We start from the raw sequence: 23,297 nt of genomic DNA, 5'->3' as shown, positions 1-23,297 counted from the left end.
AGTGACTCATGTCCCAGATAAGGTTGGCCACCCTGTATCTAATTCCTCATCTCCAGATCACGCCCAGACTCTGGCCAAATCTTAAGAATCTTGCTGAGTAAGCGCATAGATTATGGCCTTTCCTATTCATCTTCACAGATAAAACCTGCATCCAGGCTCCAGTGACCTTGAATCTCTGCAACATCCTTTTCTAAAAATGCAATTTCTCCCTGTTGATGCTCAACGGAATGCCCTGCAGAAATCACCCTCTAGCTTGTAACTTAGGCCAGATCATTCCTGCCTCTTAATGTCTCCTCTGGTTTCATTTCTGCATCATATCAAACAGAAGCTTCTTGTCTTATTTGCATGGCCTGTAATGACCTATTCCCACCTTTTGTTCCTCTGGTATTCTCCAGTGACGTATCAACTCATCCTTCCCATCTGCAGGTGTGTACGTTCAATCTTCAAGCACTTACATTCCCTTTTGTGCTGTCTTTGTCCTTTCCTCAGAAGCGTCTCATTAAACTTTCCTTAAACTCCCTCCAGATCCTCTTTCAAATTCTTCCTTAACCTTTTCCTTTGCTGGGCTGTCTGCAGACTCCTTGTCAACAGTAAAACATTTAGATTGCTGAGACCACGATTTTCCTTGCTGATCAGTTTTGTCTGATTGCTTCTTTGTATTTCCTATCTCTACCCAGTTGTCATTGCGTGTATTAGATTGTAAGCTCCTTCAGTCAGGCCCTTCTTTGAGTTCTGTAGTTGTCCAATACCTAGCAAAACACGGCTGTTCCACAATCTGAGCAGCCACAATCTGTAGTGGTATAGCAAAAAACATGTAGTAATAAAATAATGAGAAGTTAGAATGTGCATCATGTGCAATAGGAGGTCCTCTCTTCCCTTCCCCCTCTTCCTTCAGACTTGTAATATTTCAGATTTTTTATACAAGTGAAGACAGTACGTGAGGAGGTTTCAGAATATAGTAGCTGATGTTTCCTTTCAGCTGCTGAACTCTTTCCCCGTGATCCACCCAGTAATGATGGCATTTCCAGCAGTTTCACCAGGAAAGCCTCTGTGAGCACCTCTGTATCACCCCCCAAGGTAAGACCAACATGCTCTGAGCAATCTGACCTAGTCAGGGATGTCCCTGCTCCTTGCAGGGGGGTTGGACTAGATGACCTTTGAAGGTCCCTTCCAACCCTAACCATTCTATGATTCTATGATTCTATGCGACAGCCAGGCTGGGCTGAGGAAGGTCATGGCCAAAGTTAGGAACCTCTTTCATGCAAAAATAGACAAATCCAGTCTTCCAGGCTTGCTGCCAACTTATCACCTTCTAGTTGTGCTGAAATGATCTTGAAAAAGGTCCTAAAAAGGTCTGAAGGGGCAAAAGAAGAATGTTAAAATGACAGTTTCATCTTTGCACAGTTTAGTACTAAATTTGTCCTTTGTCTTTAAGCTGCCTTTTAAGTGCTGTTTGTCTCTGTGGGAAGCAAATGGGTCACGTTGTTCTATGTTTCTACTGTAATACGCTGCCTGCTATTTTTCTCTTAGATTATTTGTGTAATCTTTTTTGTGCAATCTGTTTGTTCTTGAGTCTTGCAAGCTTTGCCTTTGCTACTTCTTTCCCAATAAGCAGTGCAACTTGTTCTGTATTCACTCATGGGTGTTCAGCACACAACGGACTGGGTTATTTCAACCAGTGTGAAAATATTAAAATGGGGAACATGTGTGGGCACTTAATTGTGGTGAGTCCAACCACAAATACCTTCGCCGTTGGTAATTGGCACACAGGAAAAGCAGACCTTTGTTTTGTTTTTATCAGACACAATGATAGATACATTGTTTTTAGTGAGGTTTTTCTGGTTTTCTAAGGAAATGAGGCTTGTGCAATCCCGCTGCCTGTGTGCATGTGCCTGTCTGCTTGTCAGTTCCTCCCTCACCAACAACATTTGAAACTAATAGCCGTTTTCAACCCAGTTTGAGTGAGGTGCAGGAGTTGGGAGAATTGACCAGCTTTTACAGAAGTCGTGTGAGTTCCCAGATTGCACCAAGGTCTGCAGAAGGTGCAGTCTCTAATGGCTGCATCACTGCAAGCCAGATCGGCTGTGTACTTGCTCACATGCCTTTATGTAGATCCAGCCACCTAACTGTAAGCTCCCAAATTTGAATATTTTGGCTTACTTGCTTTTACCCTTCAGGCGAATGAGTCAGTTGGAGGTGTTGCTAGGCACAGAGCTTGTGTTTTGATTCTCACTGGAGTGCCCATGTCTCACGAAAAACATGGTTTGCTCCAAGACATAATGTTATGATTTGCATATAAATTTAGAAAAAAAAGGAAGCTTTCTTTAAGCTTTCCTGTGTGAGATTTTATAGGAGCATTTCTGTCTGTGTACATAATAGAAGAAGCTGGACTTCTCATAAATGTGGACAGGTTAAGTCTGTTGCTGCCTGAATGGGAATCTTCTGTGGAAAAACCCAGAAAGAGGAAGGAAAGCCTAAGGAAATGCCAACTTCAAGGGGAGGAGTTGGCCAAGGCTTCTGTTGTGCTGCTCTTTGGTTTGTACCTGGCCACCAGCAGCGTAGTTGGGGAATGCCTTAGAGCTGTGTAGGAATGTAGCCTCAGGGCACCTTTGGGAGGCAGAGAAGATGTCTTTATGCCCTTTGCTCAAAGAGAGGATGGCAATACAAAGGCACAAAGTGATTTATCAGAGATTACAAGAATATATATGTGAGTTTGGAAACAGATTCAGGTCTCCTTACTCAAGAAGTACAGTCTACATATAGACAGCTTCTCCAGCAAATGGAGAGATGCCTTGGTCAAAGAGGAAGATAAATGTTGAAGTATACAAGGGCTGGCTAAATTATGAATGTGAGAAGAGGAGGCGGGGGAGGGGAGAAAAGATTCCCACATATTCTACTGAGATGTTAACAAAGAAAGCTGAGAAGTGTTTGCATAGACACTACATTATTCCATGTCCAAATGCCTCATAAAAATATTACCGGATGATCACAGAATGGTACACCAGGGAAAATAAATTCTTCAGCAGAATATTCCCTCTGGAAAAACACTGTGTAAAGTAATACACTAATGGCTTTCAATTTCATGTTTTATATATAGAGATATTAACTGCTCCCCAGACGTCTCTTCATATTACAGCCCAGCTACGCAAGCAGTTTGGAGAAGGCCCTGGAGCACACTCGGTCCTGCCCGCACACAGGACTGAGTGCTGCTCTCCTGTTGCACATGCAGCTCCTGTGTTGTATACAGTAGGTCTCCTCTGCCTCCTTCCCAGAGCAGTACTGCTCCTGTGGTTCTCTCCAGTGCTCCAGTGGGATTTTTTTTTTCTAGTGCTCATGGTTTTTTCCATTCTTCCCCCATGCTCTGTAGCCTCACCACCAGGCTGGGAACGCTGCATTCCTTCTCTGCTTGTAAAAAAGGAGTCTTCACAAGAAGCATTACAGTGGAGTGATTAAAGCACAACACTGTCAATCAAAATGCTAATAACAAATGCGAAAGAAAGTTAAGTTTAAAAACAACATTATTAATTCCTTTTTGGAGGGTTTCCAGGATTGTCTGTATTTATCTGGTGACTTCTCTCTCCACATTGCTCAGACTGGGAGCTGCCTGAGTCAGGAGCTGTCTGTCCTGTATAATGCCAACTACGGTTATGCCATTGTAGCAAAGCAGAACGATCTGGGTTCTTTTCCAAGCTTTCCTAATATATCTCAAATGTGTATATATATCATTCTGCCACATCCTGAGGAATCCAAAAGTAGCTTACATGCTTTGTTCCTTGGATCCTGCCTATTGGAATCAGGCAGGGAAGAAGTCATCACTGCGGGGACATGGATGGTGCACTGCACAAGGACAGCAGCCCTGCTGTTGGGACGACGAGACACGTCCAAGTCCTTTTACGAAGTTTTGCAGTATTTGTTTGAAAAGGCCAAGAAACACAGACTGTGGTATGAGAGAACATCGTATCGTTGCTGGATTATTAGGAACATATTATTTGTATATGCAGCTGGAGAATACCATTTTGAGTGGGACAAAGCCCCAGACCATAGTTGCTCTGTTGCCTTTAGTGGGGCTCACCTGCGTAGGGTGGCTGAGGTTGTTCTAAATACCTTCTATGACTCTGTGCATTAATTATTTTCAACACTAATTGCTGGTAAAGGCATCAGAATTGCATGGGATATCTCCATTTTCCAGAACTCAAATGAAGGCAAAAGAAAATTGCAAAGGTGTGCCTTCCACTCACCCTCTTCCATCATCTTTGCTCTGCTATCTTCACTAAGAAGATATCTTTCCCATGATCTAAGAAACCCTCTTTCTCTGAAGTCCTGTCTTCAGTTTAAATGTCTGCCATGTAACATTTTCAACAACAATCTGAAGAAGGCAAGCAAGCCTCTTTTATGTGTGTGTGTGTGTGTGTGTGTGTGTGTGTGTGTGTGTGTGTGTGTGTGTGTGTGTGTGTGTGTGTGTGTAGATTTTTTGTGTGTTATGTGTTTGTATGTGGCATTAGGGACCTTTTCCAGAAACAGCCAGAGCTCTTAGGGCTTGTCTTTACTTGGAGTCCTTACTATCAGCTTCTGATGCACCTTTCTTGAAGTATGATAAGAATAAAACACCCACACATCAGTGTCTTGAGGAATAGTTTCTGTGCTTTAAATATTTACAATATCTTAATCCATATTAATCTTCAAACAGAAAAAAAAAAGTCATTTTTACATGTAAGAGATCATATTGCACTTTGTAATCACTCAGTCTTTAGCTACTACTTTTTATTTAAAATATCAACTAGCTCAGCATCAGCACGTTAGCAAGAGCACGAGGATTGATACTGCTATACTGGTAAAACTGTAAAAACTGAAATTGTTTTGCCCAGTATAAGTGGCTCCATTGAGGGAATTGGTTTAAGCTGTACAAGCAAAAACTACTATTTAAATGGTAACAATTGTGCTGCCACCAGGCAACTTTACAAGGCATCCTACCACAAAATCCTTTCATGTGGACACAAGGCTTTAGGCACAGGTTTATCCCATCTGACTGAGGAGCAGAGAATGACTATATAGCTGGGTTAGATGATAGTTGAATGGTTTGCATCTGGGGCTTAAACTCCTCATGAAGATCACTGGCTAGCAGCAGTAGTAGAAGTGATATCAGTGCAGTCTTGGAAGCCAGGTTTAAGCCTCTCTAGATCTTTTTCATATGGGCCAGCATCAGAGTGCCTTCCAGTGGCACTGCATCTTTGCCACCTGTGGCACCAATTGCTCTTCTGTTGACTGAGCTGCCATGTCCCCCTTAGCCACTGTGCAGCACAGGTGTGTAGGAGGACTTTCTCTGCATTTGAGATGAGGAGCTTGCTTTGACTCATGCCCCTTCCTTTCGGTGACAGGCCGCTGTGCCCGCTGTGGGGAGAATGTTGTTGGGGAAGGCACTGGCTGCACAGCCATGGACCAAGTCTTCCATGTGGAGTGCTTCACCTGCATGATGTGCAACAACAAGCTGAGGGGACAGCCTTTCTACGCTGTGGAGAAGAAAGCCTACTGCGAGCCCTGCTATATTGTAAGTACCCATGCTTGTTTGCAGCCTAATTTTAATGCACGGATATTGGAAACATTGATTTCTTTCATTGCCATACACTTGCCTTAAAGTTCAAACTTGACAATCTCATAGCAGTACCGTGGCCACCATTTTTTCTATGGTCTTCGAAAGAACTCGGATCTTTTCAGCTTCCTGGGTTAACTTCATTTCCTAATCTAACCTATCTCTGAAATGAAGTGGTCAAAGAAGGGGAAAAAAGTGATTTTTATGATGGTTTCAGTTCTGTAAGGAGCAAACTGTGCAGCAAAGAGGTAGTGTTATTCTCAGAAGCTTTCTGTGTTGAGAATCCCAATACCAAAACCCTTACAGGTTGTGGTGCCCACTAAGATTAAGGTGGGATGCACGATAGCACTAAAATTTCTATAATTAAGACCTTTGCATTGCTTGATGATATTAATGGAAGTTCTTCCACTGAACTAAGAGTCTTTGAATTTAATATCTTTTGAAATTTACATTACCTTGAGACTTCATTTAATACCTCCAACAAGCTCTTTAAGCAAACAATTAACAGTTGTTTTGAGGAGCTGTACCTTTTAACAGGCTCCCATAAGAGCTAGCTGGAACCTGTTGCACAGTTACAAATTAAAGAAACATCACATAACATGCCTGAGGCCTTACCTTGCTGTGACCTTACCATGCAGCATATAGGGATAATCCTTGTAATTTAGAATAAGAAAAGCACCAGAACATTCTTAACGTGTTGATAGGTCTTTCTCTAAACCTCCAATTCAGAGTTCTTTTTATGAACACTGAACCTGAGACCCTTCCAGAATTGGATTTGCACTTCTGAAAATAAAAATTGATGCTTTTCTTGACACTTCTGGAATTCCAATAATAGTGAAAGCAATAATTTGTATTTCTGAAAATACCACCAATATCTCTTTATTCCTGCTGTTGCTGCACAGCATTTGCAGTGGGGTTATTGCTCAAACATTTAATGTAAAAAGGGAGGATTCTGTTTTATTTGCAATGGCAGTGATAGATGGGCCTTGTTAATTGGCTTTTAAAAACTAAATCATCTTTTGATGGAATATGTACCTTTTAAACCATTTCCATTTTTGTTTGCACTAAAATGATTGCACCATAAAAAATTTAAGGTTAATTTCTTGGCAGGTTTGACCATGTGCAAAGCACTGCAGACTTTAGAAAGATGCATTTGTAATGTGATCGGAGCAACTCTATGTAACTGGTATTAAACTTTTCATTGACTTCAGGCTGGAATTGACTTCATCTGCTTGCAGATTGATACTTTCTTTTCCTCTTTTTTTTTTTTTTTTTAAATCAAGCACACATTCTTCACCACTCATCTACTTTAGTTTGGGAAAACATCTGCATTAGCCACTGTAGTAATGGTTTAAGATTATTTAATCCCATTACTTATACACTTCATTAGCTGGAGTGAATTGTTGGCAAGGGTTCAGTAAACTTCCTACATTGGGAGATAAAAGGATAAAAAAAGAAAGGGAGAAGGATTCTGTTCCTTGTTTTCTTTCAAATTTATCTTCTATCTATTTAAGGGATAAACAAATGGTAATTGCCTGGTTGCATCTGCATTTGTACATTCTATGATATGGCTTTGCAGCTCTGAGTACAGAGGAAAGAGTAAACGTTTGATAGCTTTCTTTTATATAACCAGAAGGGGGCTTTTAAATGTTTATCTGTGCAGTCCACAAAAACCTGGTTATGGCTTAACCCAGAACACGTCTGGATCCATCTGCTGCGGCATATGCAGGGGAAAGGGTGGTGATGCTGGTGGGGCTACATATGTGTAGCTGGACAGCTGGTACCGTGAGTGGGAAATGGAAAGCAGGAATCTGGCAATCTGATGCAGCGAAGAAACACCCAAGCACGCGTTAAGCTCTTCAATGTGGAAGTGTTGGGAGCCTAAGTCTCAATACCCTTCAGAAAGCTCAAGACTCTGATATGCTCAAAAACCAGATCTACACAGGATCTAGGCATTTGCTATGATACTGGCTTTAGGCCTGAGGGATTTTTGTCCTAGAGTGCACGTTTCACTGATATTTTTCAATGAAATGAGGTCGATGTTGAGTGCCTGAGTATGCTGAGGGCCTGAGATAGGTTTGCAAGTTGTTCTTGCAAATAGGTTGGGGGCCCTTAAATTGCAGTGGCACCATCTTGAGTGCTTTTGCCTTTAGATGTGTGATGCAGTCATACTTAAGTCAGTGAGGCTTAATGACCTGCCTAAAATCTAGTCTGTGCTTAAGAATTTTGCTGAATTTTGGCCTCTGATTTTTTTTTCTGGAGCTTTCCCAAGTCCTGTTATCAGAAAAGAACTTGGGACACTTGGACCCTTAGTTCTGTAGGAAATCAATGGGACTGAAGATCCCAGACTCAGATTCCTGTGGACCTGAATTCCCATGAAAGGTGGAGCCTGTATGACTAGTCCAAGATTGCATAGCTAACTGTGGCTGTGGCCAGCTGAGAAAACAGGATTCTCAGCTGGTATAAATCTGAGTAATTCAATGAAGCTTGTTTACTGGTGTACCTAATTCACAATGGTTCCTAGCACACATCCTCATTTCCCCAAGTCCAAAACTCTTGACCTATTGTGGAAGTCATTAGGCAAGCTGCTTCATTTGTATAAAGAAAATGAACTACAATGTTTGCCCGGTTGTGATATATAAATTCCTGAGTTCTTTGATTTTTTTTAATAATTTCCTTGTGTGACTTGTGGCCATATGCGCATAAAAACTATGTGCAAAAATAAAAATACACGTTTTTCAACAGTTAGAATTGACTAATCTTGTCAGTTTTATTATGTGACTCTTCTTAGTTGTGGTGGAGTGAAGCCATAATTAAGATTACTGTGAAGAGCTGTATTTAATTACTAGTTAGTCAATACCATGCCTAAATAGCCTGCAGAAGGGTTGTTTTTTTGTTTTTGTTTCTGGTTTTATTTATCAGTGACCCAGTTAAGATGAAATTCCCCGGAAGTTTGAATTAATGTGTAAGATCAATCACCTGTTTAAAAAATGTTTTTCCTAATAGGAGTTTGAGTACCAGAGTTAATTTCTTTCATGCAAAAATCCCCCCACCCAAAAGCCAGTCACTATCATTTCCTGTTACATCTTACGAATGCAGTGAGTTCTGTTGCCAATGTGTTTGCTGGTTTTGTTCTGTATCCAAGGATTCTTTCATTATTAATGTTGTTTCTAAAAGAGTACCAGTCTTCTCCATTAAGACACTTCTGCTGAACTAAAAGCAACTGTAAAAAATAAAGTGTTAATAGGAGACAGATGTCTCCTAGTCATTACGACAGTCAAGTAACATCTGAAATATCACGATAGGGTTTCCAGTGTAACCAGCATATTACTGTACATGTGATGAATGCTGTGTCTGCAGTATGTTATCAGTATACTTTTCCCCTTTCTTACAGAGCAAATTACTGAAAAAACATTTGGTCTGCTTCCTCTAAGTAGTTGAAGAGATTTTAGCACTGGGCTCAGTGCAGAGAAAAGGTTGAGAGTAATATCAGTGGAACCAGTCTTATAAAAGATTGAAGAGCAAGATGTTAGAGCAGTGCCAGCTGTCTGCTTTCCAAATACTGTATTATCATAAGGACTGAACACAAGGTTAACCAGACACACTGATCTGGCAAGAACGATGCTGCTATTTTGTGAACGGGATGTTCTTTGATGTCCTGATGACTTTCTCCAGGACGTGGAAGATTTCCTCCATTTTTTTTTATCCCCTTTCCTGGCAGTCCAGTAGTTGGCAGTTGGAGATAAACTCTCTGAGGCTGAGAGGTGCTGAGCGCCTGCAGTTAGCGCAAAAAGCAACAAGATCTTGCAGATGCTCCTGGCCTCTGAGGGTTTCTTCTGTCATGTCCAAGTCAATGTGACCCACCACTAGGCCCTGAGGGAAGGACCATGGTGTGATGGGGAAGGGGACAAGAAAGCAGAAATAACTAACCAAGCAAAGCAAAAATAGCCAGGATCAGATGAAAGAGAGTTCAGAGACATGGTGGACTAGAAATGATGAGCAGTTGGAGAGGAAATAAACTGTCTCATATCTACATGTCTAGCTAGAGTGGGGGAAAATGGTGGGTATGCTCTGCAGTGCCCTATGAAGACCCAAGGATTGAGGTTTCCTGTTTCTGCTGTGTGCTGCAAGATACTGAGGACATGACCTTAAACCATACCTCAAAGATCACTTACAAGGATTTTCCAGGGTGAGGTTCATCTTTCTATAGTACTAAAGCTGTGGACGTGCTTGAAGGGGGAAGAATTATGCATGGAAGTTTTGCCCTGATCACTGCGTTCCCCAGTTTTAAACTCAGGATTGTATTGTTCCACTTTTTTCCCTGATTATTTGGTTTGTGAGTGGAAAAAAACAAACCCCATATTGTCAAGGTTTCTCTCCTACTGGCTTCTAACTTTCTGGTGTATCAGAGGCTGTAGTTCAGTAGGAGAAGGTAGTTCAGACCAGAGCACAAGAAGAATGCTGATAATTTAGGAAATGGTACGACTAGAGCTACTGGTGACCGCTGAGCATCCTGGGAAAGCTTGAATTTGCTAATGATTCTGAAATGTCAGTGTTAACTCAAATTTGTGCTCATTGAAATCTCTGGTAAAACTGCTATTGGCCTCAGTGTGACTGGTATTGTAGACCTCGTCCCATGTGTGCCCATGAGTGAGGTGGTTTGAAAGCTGTGCAAGAGCAGCTACCTCCAGCACATACAGTTTAAAGTGTAAGGTTGATCCCTGCAGTAAAATTACATCTATTTTTAAAAATAATTCTGCAATTTGTAAGCAGAGATTACAGCACTAATTTAGCAACCATATAACAATTTAAATTGGACCAGAAAAGAGAAACTATAATTTAAAGATTTTTTTTTATGATACAAGTTTTCTTCTTTTTAAACTAAAAAACCCTTTATTCTTGTTTTTGTCAAGCAATGTATTGAATTTGAGAGTAATTTATGGAAAGTGCTGCCAGCATGGTATTGCGAGTGCTCCACAATTTGAATTTAAACTGCTCAATGGGATCATTAAGACTATTATGCCTGCTTTCCAAAGCGTTTGAATTCAAAATGACAACTGGAACAAAAATATAAAATAAAGAGAAGTCACGCACTCTTTACGTGGTGGAATTTTTCTGTCCTCGAAATGTTTCATTGAGATCAATGCTCTTCTTCAATCCTCTCCTAGAAAAAAGCTGGTGTTGCTAGTTTTAGTTCAGTGCTCCTGTGTGAGTCATCGGCAGCAGGGAGCTGAACCTGTGACCTGTGGATCTAAAAGCATTAAGTCTCAGCTGCCGTAGTGGAGAGGCACAGCTTGGCTGCGCCAGGCAGCAGTGGGCTCCTGCCCTGGGTATTTCTTACCCACTGCAGAAGAGGTCTGTGGGCATAGCAGATGCAAAATGGGTCCAGAGTTTTGGTTTGCACACATGTTTAATTCCTATTGATCATTAGCCTTAATTTTGCCAGTCTAGACCCAGCTGGTAACTTATTTGGAAAAAAATCATGGCAAGGGAAGACTGTCGTTTCTGGTAAACTGATCATCATTTGTAATGATGAATGAATATGAAAAATGAATAAATCCCTTAAGACTGTAACAAGCCCTTTCTATTACGACCACCTAGCAACAGCTGATATAACCCATTTAGATGGAAGCTGGGGGAGGAGTGGCATCCATAACTCAGTGCTACTGCTCTGAGTGGTTAGTGACCTTGTGCAATCAGGGCATAAAACAGAGGAAGATGGAGTGCTATTGCATAAGCTGCACCTGGAGCTTCCAGGAGTCCAGGTCTAGGAGGTACAAAAACATGCATGTGTGAGAGAATATGTCAATGAAGCAGCTTCTGACAAAACTGGGATGGATGCTGAACTTAGCTGACCCTTTTGAAGCCTTCATCTGTTTTTTCAGTGGCCTACCAGCTCTTATAGGGGTTGGGTCACACCTCTTATTTTGTCACTAGGCAGCAGGAAAAGGTTCCTCTGTGGGGAGGCAGGGGTCAATAACTTCCTTTCTAAACTGTATAAAGAAAGGGGAGAAAGCATACTATGAGATGATGAGGTATGCTGTAGAGGAACTCCTCTGTAGAGATTCAGAGGCTCATATCAAAGAGGACAAGGCCAATTGATCTCACTGTTCAACAAGGACAGGACAAGAAGTCTACAAACCAAGGCTGTAAGAGGAGAAATTCCTAGTGAGCTCTTGGAAGACAGGAGAGCCTGCCAAGAATTGCACTGGGCTCACCTTGGTGGAGGATTCTTTGAGTGAAACCAGACATTTGTCTGCTTAGAGTGGCTTAAAGAGGATGAAATTTATTCCTTTTTCAGTGCAGCAGGATGTGCTTGGCTAACTATTCCAAATCACTTGATGTGATTAAAGGTGTAGTGCACCCTGTTTTCAACCTACAGTTGCTGTTTGCCTTCATGTTGTTGACTGTTGCAAATGCAGCTCATTGACATTGAAGATAGTGAGAGGATCGGGCCACACCTTGCTGTAACTGACTTTCCAGAAAGCTGAGCAGAGCATTGCTTTAGAGGAAGACCAGCTATAGATTTTGGAGGTACAGCAACTTGATGATACCAATGATAGTGTTACGAGGGAGCTATTTTTTTGAAAAGTCCCCATAGTGACAGCATCTTAATAGCTATGTCTGTGTTGGAAGACTGGGCATGAAGTGCTGATTAACTAGTTTAGTGATGTCTTGGTAGGTCAAAGTTTTGCTAGGGATGGATGGATCATGTCCCGTGGTCCATCTTTAAGAATGTGTCTTTATTAGGTGAAGATTCCTCCTCCACACTTGGGCTTGCTTGAGACTTTTGTGATGGCTTGGTAGAATCCAGCTCTTTCCTTCTGCATGTGTTGGCAGCCATCACAACTTGAATTGTCTTCCTTTCTCTGCCTTGCACTTTTATAATTAGAGGCATTTTTCATATTTCATTATATGAACTAAGAATTGATTTGACATGTATAATCTAGAAAAAGTATACCATGGGAAGCGTTGTGGAGGAAGTTCTTATGTAACTGAAAAAAAAATGATATTGTGAAGGACCAGCTGCTGCCATTCAGTAAATTTCTCGCCTCACAGGGTGAACTCCACTGACTAGCTGTATATTCTTAGGAAGAAAATAGTCTCCCGTTCTGCATGATCAGTGGGATTTTATGGCTCCTGGCTGTGCATCTGCTTATGGATCATAGTACAGTCAAGGGGATGGTGAAGTCATCTAGCAATGACTTCAAGCTATGTGTTGAGATTTCTCTTTAAAAGGTAGCTCAACTCTTGTCTGCCTTTGAAAGCTTGCAGAAACAGCTTATAAGGAAAGAATAAAGTCTTGTGCACCAGCATCTTTGTATTAGTGGGAAAATCTTCCTCATTTGCAGTCAAATGTATATGTGTATTAAATGGCAAGCCATGTCTAGAGTTTGTAGCATTCAGCTCTGCTTTTCTTTCAGTTGTACTGCACCACCTCCTCAGTAAACTATTTGCTGCTTTCACCCTTTGCTACCTGAGTAACATCTAGAGATCCCACTGTAATAAACTCTCATTGTGGTGTGTCAGTGAACGACAGGTGATAGCCTCTGCCTCTAAAAACCTCCCTGGTAAACAGCAGCAAATCGGGGGGAAAGGCAGTGACGTTGCCTCCATGTTGCAGATAGATAACTGACCTCGAGAAGATTAAATGCAGTTTGTTTATGACATGGATCTCCATTGCTGAAAGCCTTCAATGATAGGTGAGGCAAACATCTGTAAAGAACATTTAAGATCTAGTAGAGCCTTCTCTAGGCAAGGGCAGACCATTGTCCATGGTCTTTTCTAGCCCCACTTCCTCCAGCTATGAGCTTGAGTGACCTGTCCAGGACCACAAACAAGGCCTGCAGTGTACACCTCATATTTTTCCACATCCCAATATTCTGCCTAGTTGCAGTTCAGCATGCGAAGATCTTCAGGTGAATGAGCTACCTTTCTTTTCTTACCCTGCTCAAGCCACTGCTGCTTAGGGACTGAGCATGAATGTGAACGAGCAGCTAAGAGCTGAGTGAGGGCTCTTGGAAAACCCAGAAGGGTGGGAGGTACCACAACGGTGTTCCCTTCCATGGTGTCCTACTGCTTGCTTGTAACCCAGCATAGTTATTTGTCAATTCAAACGGCTGAAGACAATTATTTTGGAAAGGCTGTGATTTATTTGAAATAGGGCCTATAATTTAGGTGTGCGTTTCCATCAGGTCTGTGTATTGTTGAGTTTGCTCTGTTCTTTCTAATGCAGTGATGTCAGAGTGCTGCACAGTGTCTAGAGGTAAAAAAAGTCAGAGGTCACTGAAGTAAATACAGAGTTAATAATTTTAGCAAACTCTATTGATTATTTTGCACCCTGTTCCTGTGCCAGCAGAGCTGCTGTTAAAGCACAGGCCTTGCAGCCAGTCTGTGATGCCTGCCAGTGACAGAGCTGAATCTGTCCTGGAAGGGCTGTGTTTGGGTTTAGCAGGCACGCTTTCCCCTTTGCAGCCTGGCCGAGAACAGAAAACCTTGTCTCGCTCACTCTCTGGTTCCAGATGCGCTCATGCTCAGGTCCAGATAGCCATTTGCAAGCTGGAGTGCCAGGGAGGCGAGCAGGCTTTTGCAGCGTGCCGCTTCAGCCGTATCCTTGGGGAAGCCACACTCCGAGGAATTCTCTCTGGCAAAAGCTCTGTCTGCGAGCCGATCCTCCCTCTAGCGTCCTGCCGCTGCTGCTTCGCGCCGGGACGTCAGTTTGCCTGCACGCGAGGTTTGTTTGCAGTAGAGGAAACTGTTCAACTCGCCATCTCACCTGCGCGGAAACCCCAGTGGGCCCGGTAGATTTCTGGTTAGAAAAAAACAACAAAATCGTGCCAGTTTAGGGGAAAGTGCAACAAGCATGAATGATGACAGGAGAAAAAGTTTATTGATTCTGAGAGTATGGTGAGTGTTTGGTGCTTGTGAAGGGTCAAAGTAAATTGCAAGTATGTTTGTTTCTTTTTTCTCAGCTGCATTGATTATAAAGCTGTGGGCCGAATACGATATTGACAGAGGTAAATCGTCCCCTGGGGTATTTTGGGCAGAAGTAAAACCAGATTATAGCTTGACTCTGGTGCTGTAGCGTTTGTTGGGGACAAGAGATTATTGTGCGCTGGTAGGTAGCAGCTTTCACAGGAGCAGAGCACGCTGGTTAACGGGGCCAGCGAGAGCTGCGGTCACCGTGTCTGCGCCCGTTCCTGCGAGGACTGTTCGTACGAGTCGAGGCATTGATGGCACCGTGCGCATTTGCCGGTGAGGAGCTGGTGGGGCAACTGGGTGGTTTAAAACAAGTGATGAGATCTGCACAACATTGCCCCTGCTTTTCTCTGGCTGCTGTTCCCTGGCAAACGTTTGATGTAGAAGCACAACACGGGTTTTTCACAGCAACCTGATGCTGTAACTCTCAGAGCAGACTTACTGCCCAGCTGTCTGACGCAGTGCAGTAAGTGCAGGGAATTGGAAATTGGTGTCAATCTTTAAGCTACATGCCCTTGTTTCCAAAGGCTTTTGCTGTTGGCAAAAAATGGAGCTTCGTTGGAGAGGAGTGGAGAAACAAACCAAGAACCCCTGTAAGATCTTTGGTTTCAGGTATAAAGCAGGGATTTGACAGGCTGCTTCAGGCACCATAGGAATGTGCCCCTGCAGACGCTGTGCATTGGAAAAGATCTTTGTATTGTTTTGATTTTTATTGTCTTGCTGAAGTTAACACATGATAGTTTAATGCTGTGGCTTATTGTATTTACATCCTTGCTGTTTGACTCTCTATCATGAAGTGGCCTTCTGTTGTTTTCCAATTCTCATGTTACCTCATGCTCTTCATGTAGGTATTTTTTTAAACTACTCTGATAATCTAAACAAATAATGCTTATGGTGCCCAAAACCTAAAAGTTGCTACTGGCCAAACCTGGATATCTTCCCTTCCTCTGAAGGGAAATATAGCAAGAGAGGGGGGGAAAAAATGTGTTGAAATGTAAATTAACTTTCAGATATTATCAGGGATTGAGTTTTTAAATATGAATATTCCATTAGCTCCTGACAATGTAGGTTTTTGTTTAAGAACATGTTTGAACCAATACACCATCTTGGCATCCCACCAACGGAGGTATCTGTGTAAATGCAATCTGTGTTAAAGCCAGACAACACTTTAAAAAATTTATTTAATATTTCCTACAGCAAGCCATCTGTGACTGGTCATATTTTAGGAAGCAAACGAGCATCATAGCAACGGTCTCCACTCTATTTGAGTAACTTTCAGACTTTTAAAATTAAATGTGCTGCCAAATATTTATGTTCTGTTGTGAAAAGAAAAATATTTGTTTGACATCCTAGTCTCTCTGGCAATTTGCAGTCAGTTGCTCCTCTTAGGAGCTGTGCTTTTCTCATGGGTGCTGTAGGGCGAAAGAAGGGTATGGGCATCCCTGAAGCTGCCTTCTGGGCTCCTCAGCAGCAAGTAGGGGCAGCTGTAACACACAATGAAGCTTTGCAGGGAGTGAGAGAGTTAGAGCCCTGGATCCTTGCATGGAGGATGCGGTCTGGGACAGAGGCAGGTTGGGGGCCAGGTTGTGCCTGCTGCTGGCATTGATGGGTCGGAGGGTGATGGAATAGCCACTGAGGCACAGGTGACCACCGCAGCGCTCTTGCCAAAGTGCAAAAGGCTCAAGAGTTCCCAGAAAAGCCAAACCACTTTGCAAGATGTCTTCTAGTGCATCTGCCACAAACTGCAGCCATCACCAAGGCAACCAAGTTGCCAGAATTTAGCGGCAGCAAGGCAGAAGGAAAAATTAGTAATGGCAAATGCTACTGAGCCTAAATTGTCCTAATGGGGGTGAGTTCTGCTCTAAGTAATATATGCCCTGCTTTTAGTAATAATTTTCACAGAAGTCTTATTTTATCCTGTTACACAGATTTATGGCTTGCTTAAACATAATCATTCTAAGGTAGTGAAATGCATTTGTTCAAGGGCTCAGAAATTGGTGCAATCCACTTAGTACACAAAGATACTAATAAACAACTAAAATATATGAAACAGTCCTGAAATGGTTAATTCCATTTTGGAAAGGCTGAAATGTTCTGAAGAGTCCCCAGCGGCGTAGCACCAATTTTTGCTCAGTACTCATTTGGAATGGTCCATATAACTTGCCTGTACTTACCAGCTTGGGACTATTGCAGCCAGCAGAAGTCCAGGTGAATCACCAGCACATAAACCGTCAGCATGTGTGTCACCCTTGGTATCAATGCCACACATAGAATGCACATATTCTTTCTTATCTGTTGGAAAGGGACCACTGCAATATAGAGAAGGAAGAGAAAGCAGTCCTGATTTGCTCTATTACCTCTGACAGGTTTACTTTCATTGTGGCATGGCAATAAGATTAAAGTTTTATAGCAATATCACCTCTATCCAGACAAAAAAAAACCATAAAACCTCTCCTCTCTGTTACTTAGATTTCACTCTTTTATAGAGCTTCTGCATCTGTTAATAAAATCCTTAATTCATTTTGAACATTTTATTATCACTTCGGATAAAAGTTTAATCAGATAGAATTATTACCCTTCTAATATTCCCTTAACCTTTCCGTTTTAGACTTAGACCATATCAGTTAAATTTTAAAATCACTTTTTTATAGACTTGAATGCCCCCGTCTCTGTTTTAGAGGGTACTTTTGCACAGAAATGCCGTAGTCTGTCTTGAGGTCATGTGAAAACTTTAAAAGCTCTAATGTGAGCACTGCTCACTTTCCGCTGAAGTGTCTTGCATGCCCTATTAATTATTTTAATGGTGACGTGCTGGTTTAAGGGAGTTCTTTATTAATGCCACAATCTTTTTTAATTGTTGTTTAAACACTTTTTCTTTCCTTTATGTAGATGTATTTAATCCTTTGTGTCTTTAAAATAAATGGGTGCATAACTCCACGTGAGGCGTTTGACACGTCCATTCTGCATTCTCAGGAGCGGGTAGGGGAGCATTTTGCGCCATTGCCGGCAGCGTCTGCATCTCGGCAGAGAAGTGCACATCTGTACTTGTGTCTGTAATCATGTGTTGGATTGTTGTGGTGGAAGCAATTTTTAAAATCTGATATCTGTCTTTCCAGAAATAATATTCAGTGAACTTGCTTTTATTCTTCCAGGATGTTGATATTTTAGAGGTCAGTTTGGCTTGCTTGTTGAGAAGTGCAGCATTCCCAGTTCACAAGAGGACTTGCTTGTATTTGAGCCATTTCCTGGCAAGGAGTACACATTGATTTGCTCTCCTTAGTCTGAACTCTTTAAGTAATAGTATTCTAGTGGTTTATTTTAACTTTAAAGTTGTATAGCATTCACTATATCAGTATAGTTATAGAGTAGCCCTTTTATTGGACTAGCTAGCTGGTAAAGCATTGACATCCACGTCTGCAGTAGGATTTAAGTCTATCATATCCCTACTTTTTAAGGTGATGCCTTTTGCAAAATAAGTTTTTTTGATCTATATTAGTTGCAGAATTTCTTGGTCTGGGGAGAAGAAATAAGGTATGAGAAATAAATTATCTTTGAGACCTGGGGAAACGCTTTCAAAGGCACATAAATGACTGAAGAACTTGCTGCTTTTTGGTCTGCTAATCCACTCTTGACTTAAACGCTTATTACTGCATAATCTTATTCTTTAGTCACTTTTTAAAGTGTTGCCTCCAAAGTGTTGTCTCTCCAATGGCCATTGATTGTGGTTTTGCCATGAAACTCTCCCACATTTGAGATCTATAAATAACCTTCAGTGGTCTTAAAGAAAATCACAATGAAGTATTAAAAAACTAACTTCGAAGAGGTTTCACCAACAGCACCTAGTCTTTTCTTTGGTGAGGGGACAGTGGTTCTGGGCTGAGGGTTGTCTTTTGTTTTGTATGGGCAAAGTATGAAAACTTGTGTGTTGCACTGTGGGTCTGTCTCTTGACCTCTCCTCTCCCAGATGACTTCTGGCTTATAAAAGCTTCTGTGCCCAACTGGATAGTAAAGATCCTGTGCGCTCTTCTGTGGCTGATGTATACCTGTACATACACACAGACTTGCACAGGAAGAATCTGGAAGCCTGAATTTGGTCTGAAATGACTTGGCATTTGCCTAGAAAAGTATTTTTCCCTCTCACAGACTTTCCCTCAGGTTTGTCCAAATCACTCTGCAGTTATCAGTAGCATGCTTTGCTGTTGCGTGAGCAAAGTCTTTTGCTCACAATTGGTATTTTAATTTTGGGAGCAGGCAGTATACTCCTGCACTTACACAGTACTTAATGGTACCTTTTGCATTTTCAATTTTTGCTAAATGGCACCCTTTGCATTGTAGAATAAGTAGCTAATTAAATGGCAAGGTGCTGTTTGGCAGGCTACGGGTGTAGAGCAACTCTGGATTAGACAAGGGACCTGATTCTTTAAATCAAATTATTCCAAGATATGGGCCCACTCCCACTGATCCTGATGTGAGTATTTTATTTCATATTACTAGGAGCTGAATTAGGCTTCTGGTACCCAATATAATGTGGTTAATGAAAGTGTAAAAAGCATAGGCCCCATCTCATAAAGTGCCCCTCTTGATTGTGTGAGGAATCTAGACTGGCTACATTAACAATTTTCAATTTCTAGTTTTTAAAGTTGAAGATAAGTAACAAAGATTCACATGAATTTTAATGGAAATTCCCTAAAATTAACTGAAGAGCTAAAAAGATTTCTTCCCCCCCCCCTTTAGCTTGTGTTTACTTCCCTTTTCCCTTGTGAATACCTTGTTTATTTTTTAAATAAATAATCATATTTTAAAGCAGTGTAAATAAATTGCAGAGTGTGCTAGAATGGGGTGGAAAAATATGTTCCATCTGCTGGGGAGTAATTATTAAATAATTCACCAGTGGCAAACCCAGGAGTGGTTAACCATTTTCCTCTCATTCATGGGTAATTTTTCCTACATCCCGTAGGAGCTCATTATGTTTTCTTTGTACATAATGTTTAATAATTTTTAAAATCTGGCACTAACTCCTCCATCTACAGATTCTTCAATTTTTCCAAAATAATTTGTGCATGCTTATGCATGTATGTGTTGGCAGAGGAAGATGTTTGTTTCCTTTCTTCCGTTTTTTTTTGTGTATTGAGAGAAGGTGAGCATTGATGTATGAAGTGAGATGGGGAGTAGGGAAGCAAACTTCCTCATGTGCAAAGGAGTTTGCTTCTGCTTGGAGGGTGGATGGGTCACATCCCTGCTCTCACCCTTGTATGGGAGTGAACGTGACTTCAGGACTGTGGCAACAGTCAGGGTTTAACTCATACTTCAACATTTATGAGCAAAAGAGTAGAAGGTAAGGAGAGGTAGTAGGGCATGCATTTGAAGAGCCTTGTCTTCTTTTTCTCAATATTAGGAAGAATTTGGTTATCTTCTAAGGGATGAAGAGTGAGCCCAGTGAGCCTGGCTTGTGGATAAGCATCAACCAGTTACCTGCTAAAAGCTAGAGCTACATGCCGTCAGTGGAAAAATTGCCACAGATATGGATTTGGTGGGCTTTGAGTCCAACATGGGAAGAGCTGAGCTCCTCCTGGTAGCTAGCAGGCTTCCTCACATGGGCTTTGACCAGGCAGGGAGGGCAGCTGAGAGGATAACTGGATGGGGCTGGCATGTAGTAGGAGACTGCACAATCGGCAGCTGGCACCTCCAGTGCTGGATCCCATTTCAGCAAGTTTCACGTTCCCGTAACTGCATCTGCATCACAGGGCAGGAGGTGAGGGACCACCATCTTGTCTTGCAGCTGCTCAATGCCAGTGTCCAAGGTCCTGTGGTCAGAGCTGGGCTCTACCCCAGGCTGGAGGCAGATGTTTACCATTAGAGGACAATCATTATCTTGGTGCTAAAATATGTAATTAGCTACAGGAAATTCTTTCCTCAGGTGATGAAGACAGGAAGGTAAAAGTGTCTCTTAATGCTTTTCACTATTTTTCTAGGGAATTAAGTGAATCTGGATGCCCTCACAGAGAGGGACAGCAGTCCTGTTCCCAAGCAGGTAATGCTCTCTGCTGTTCTCTCACACATGTCCAAAGGTCCATGCTGTCAACCAGCAAGGAACAAAACCCTCTCGCTGAGAGGCAGGGAGCTGTTTTCTTTCTTTCTCTCTCCCTCTTTTTCACACTCCCTGTAGGCATATGCAGACTCTGGGTTTCAGAGGCAGCTGTGCTCTGTACTAAGCAGCAGCAAACAGCTTTTCCCTGGGACAAAGAGCAGACTCCAACAATTTGGATTTGGCTAGAATTTCCACACGATTCTTGACCTGGAAACTCCTCCTTTTGTTACTCTGCTAATCCCTTCTAACTTGGGAACAGTTTTTAGTGGGGAGAAGAAAAAAAATATAAGTAGTCTGGATGTGAATTAGCAGAACTTTGAACACTTTGCTTGTTTGTGAAGAAAGGTTGTTCTTTCCTTCACAAGACATTTCCCAAGCTCATATTCTGCACAGCTCCATCATAGTCAAAACTGTGGTCAGAATAACGCTTCCCATGACTAATTTCTGTGCAAAACATGAGTTTGCTGTTCTCAGTCTAGGATTGAAGTGTTGCAACTAGTGAGGCTGGTGCTGATTCTGGACTCACTTCCCCATCTCATTTCCTGCTCCAAATGGTTGGTAATTTTCACTCCCGGCAATGATGCTCCAGGATGGAAGAGCATGGGGAAGCTAATATCCAGGTGAAAGAACTGTGGCGAGTGATCAGATTGAATGTGAAGTCCTGGAGCAAATCAACAGTGTGTTCAGCACTGCAGTACAGACGTACAAAAGACGAGGTCAGGCCTTGCAGAGCAAGGGCTGGGAGGATAAGGTGAGGCGTGTTGGCGAGCATGCCGGTTGCAGGAAAGATTGTGTGAGCTCAGGGTTTGATGGGCTGCTCTAACTTAAACCTCAAGAAACTGGGGAAAAAACAAAACAAAAAACAAACAGACAAACAAAAAAACCCTAAAACAGATGAGGACTGGAAGGGTGTTTGAAGGATATGGCTGGAGCTGGGCAGTAAAAAAATTACTGCCGTGCTGGCTCTTCTGTGCCCAAGGCTCATCCTTACATTAGCAATTCTCCAGCTGTACAGCATGGGAGACACCTGCATTCTGCTTGCAGACTCTAACTACTGGCACTTCCATCAGGAATACCATTTAATTCTGTGTTCATTTATGTCCTTGTTATTAATCTGGACTGAGCATTGTTACTTGAAAACAGCAAGGACAGAAAGTTCAGTTCTCTAGAAACCTGAGCTCAGAATATAGATGTAGATAGAGATATTCCCATTATGTCCTTTTTTCTTCTTACACGCACATGCTACCTCTTCCCTTGGACTTTGCTGTCTTCAGGTCTCTGGCTCCTTCTTTTTGTGTGAATTTCCTCTCTGTTACGGTGATCCAGTTGCTGCTTTTGCCCTCTGTCAGGCATGGTCAGAGAGAGAGAAGTGGTTGGGTTGAATGACAGGTGAAGTCCAAGGGCAGAGCTGGGAAGATGGCTAGGCTTCACCACAGCCTGTCCCCCACATACCCACCATAACCTAAGCACCACTCCATGCTGCTTTGTCAGTAGTAGCAGTGCTTGGCAGCACATCTCCCTAACTAACCGCACAGCGAAGGCCCTGCGCAGAATATTCTCACCACAGGACACGTGCTCTCGGTACTGACACAAAACCTGTCCGCTGGGCCGTAATGTGGTGTAGCATGTATTACAATGTGCCGTTAAGAAAACTGTAGTTGCCAAATGTCTCTGTTTTTACATAAAGCTGTTCCACCGAGGTTGTTATCTGATTTTTCTCTGGTACTAAGAAAAGCAGTTGAATCAGACAAGAGACCTTGTGGATGGAATACATTATGTTCAAAAATCAATCATAAGGTAAGGTAGGAATAGAATTGAGTTTATTTACAGTCCGTTGACTTTTATAGTTAGCACCATTTATTAGAGAAGATGAAGAAGAAGAAGAAAATTAAGCAGAGGGCAGGGAAATGTTTTTGTGATATTTTTGTGCCTGGCAATGAAAAGAGATGTGTGTACGAGCTGACAATTTATCTTCTGCCCTGAAGAGAAATGACTTGTTCTCAAATGGGCATGAAATGAAATAGTGCAGAACACGATAGGAACTTTTCTGAGTAAATGGGTCAATTTCCTGTCATTCTCTCGATAATTGTATGTAGAGCACACCATGCTCCAAACACTGGCAAATGTGATTTTTATTTTTTTTTCCCCCCTGTTATTTTACTCCTCTTGTAAATGGGTGGAAAACATATTCCAGTGCTGGCACTATTATAATCAGCTTTTGCCGGTGGCTAATAGCAGTCCATTTTCGGTGAATGCTTATTACCTCCAAGCAGTCCAAGACACTACATAATAACCCAGCACTGTGTAGATTGGTACCGCTAGGAACAAGACGTAGTTATAGGGACTCTATTGCAAATGCCCCATCACAGCAGGAAATTCACTTGTCCCTTTATCTTCTCTTTCCTAATTGCAAAATAAGCCCTGGTGCTCTAGCTGGAGAAGGAGCCTTGTTTGCCTTCTGAAACTTTCTGGTGTGGTTAGGGACTTTCTGCCCTGCTATCCCTTAGCAAGTTGATGCATTTTCCTCCACTTACAGCAGACCTCGCCATATCTGAGGGGGCATGGATTCAAGTCAGACTCACTGAGGACTGAGCTGGTAATTTTACTTTGGCTGTTCTTAATTAAAAATAACAGAAGTGCTCT

The 23,297-nt window shown here is 42.1% G+C and overlaps 1 protein-coding gene across 3 annotated transcripts in view; it reads left to right on the top strand.

Annotated features, from left to right (window-relative positions):
- LPP (LIM domain containing preferred translocation partner in lipoma) overlaps positions 1-23,297 on the top strand; it is a 330,469-nt gene that overhangs the window by 280,091 nt on the left and 27,081 nt on the right. For all 3 annotated transcript variants that reach the window (XM_086754441.1, XM_086754442.1, XM_086754443.1), the window contains one exon: positions 5,376-5,545. In XM_086754441.1, coding sequence (XP_086610567.1) covers positions 5,376-5,545 — 170 coding nt within the window. The remainder of the gene's footprint in view (positions 1-5,375; positions 5,546-23,297) is intronic.

Source organism: Chlamydotis macqueenii, chromosome 9, assembly GCF_036417535.1.
Source record: "Chlamydotis macqueenii isolate bChlMac1 chromosome 9, bChlMac1.mat, whole genome shotgun sequence".
NCBI lineage: Eukaryota > Metazoa > Chordata > Aves > Otidiformes > Otididae > Chlamydotis > Chlamydotis macqueenii.
This window is presented reverse-complemented; position numbering and strand designations above follow the sequence as displayed.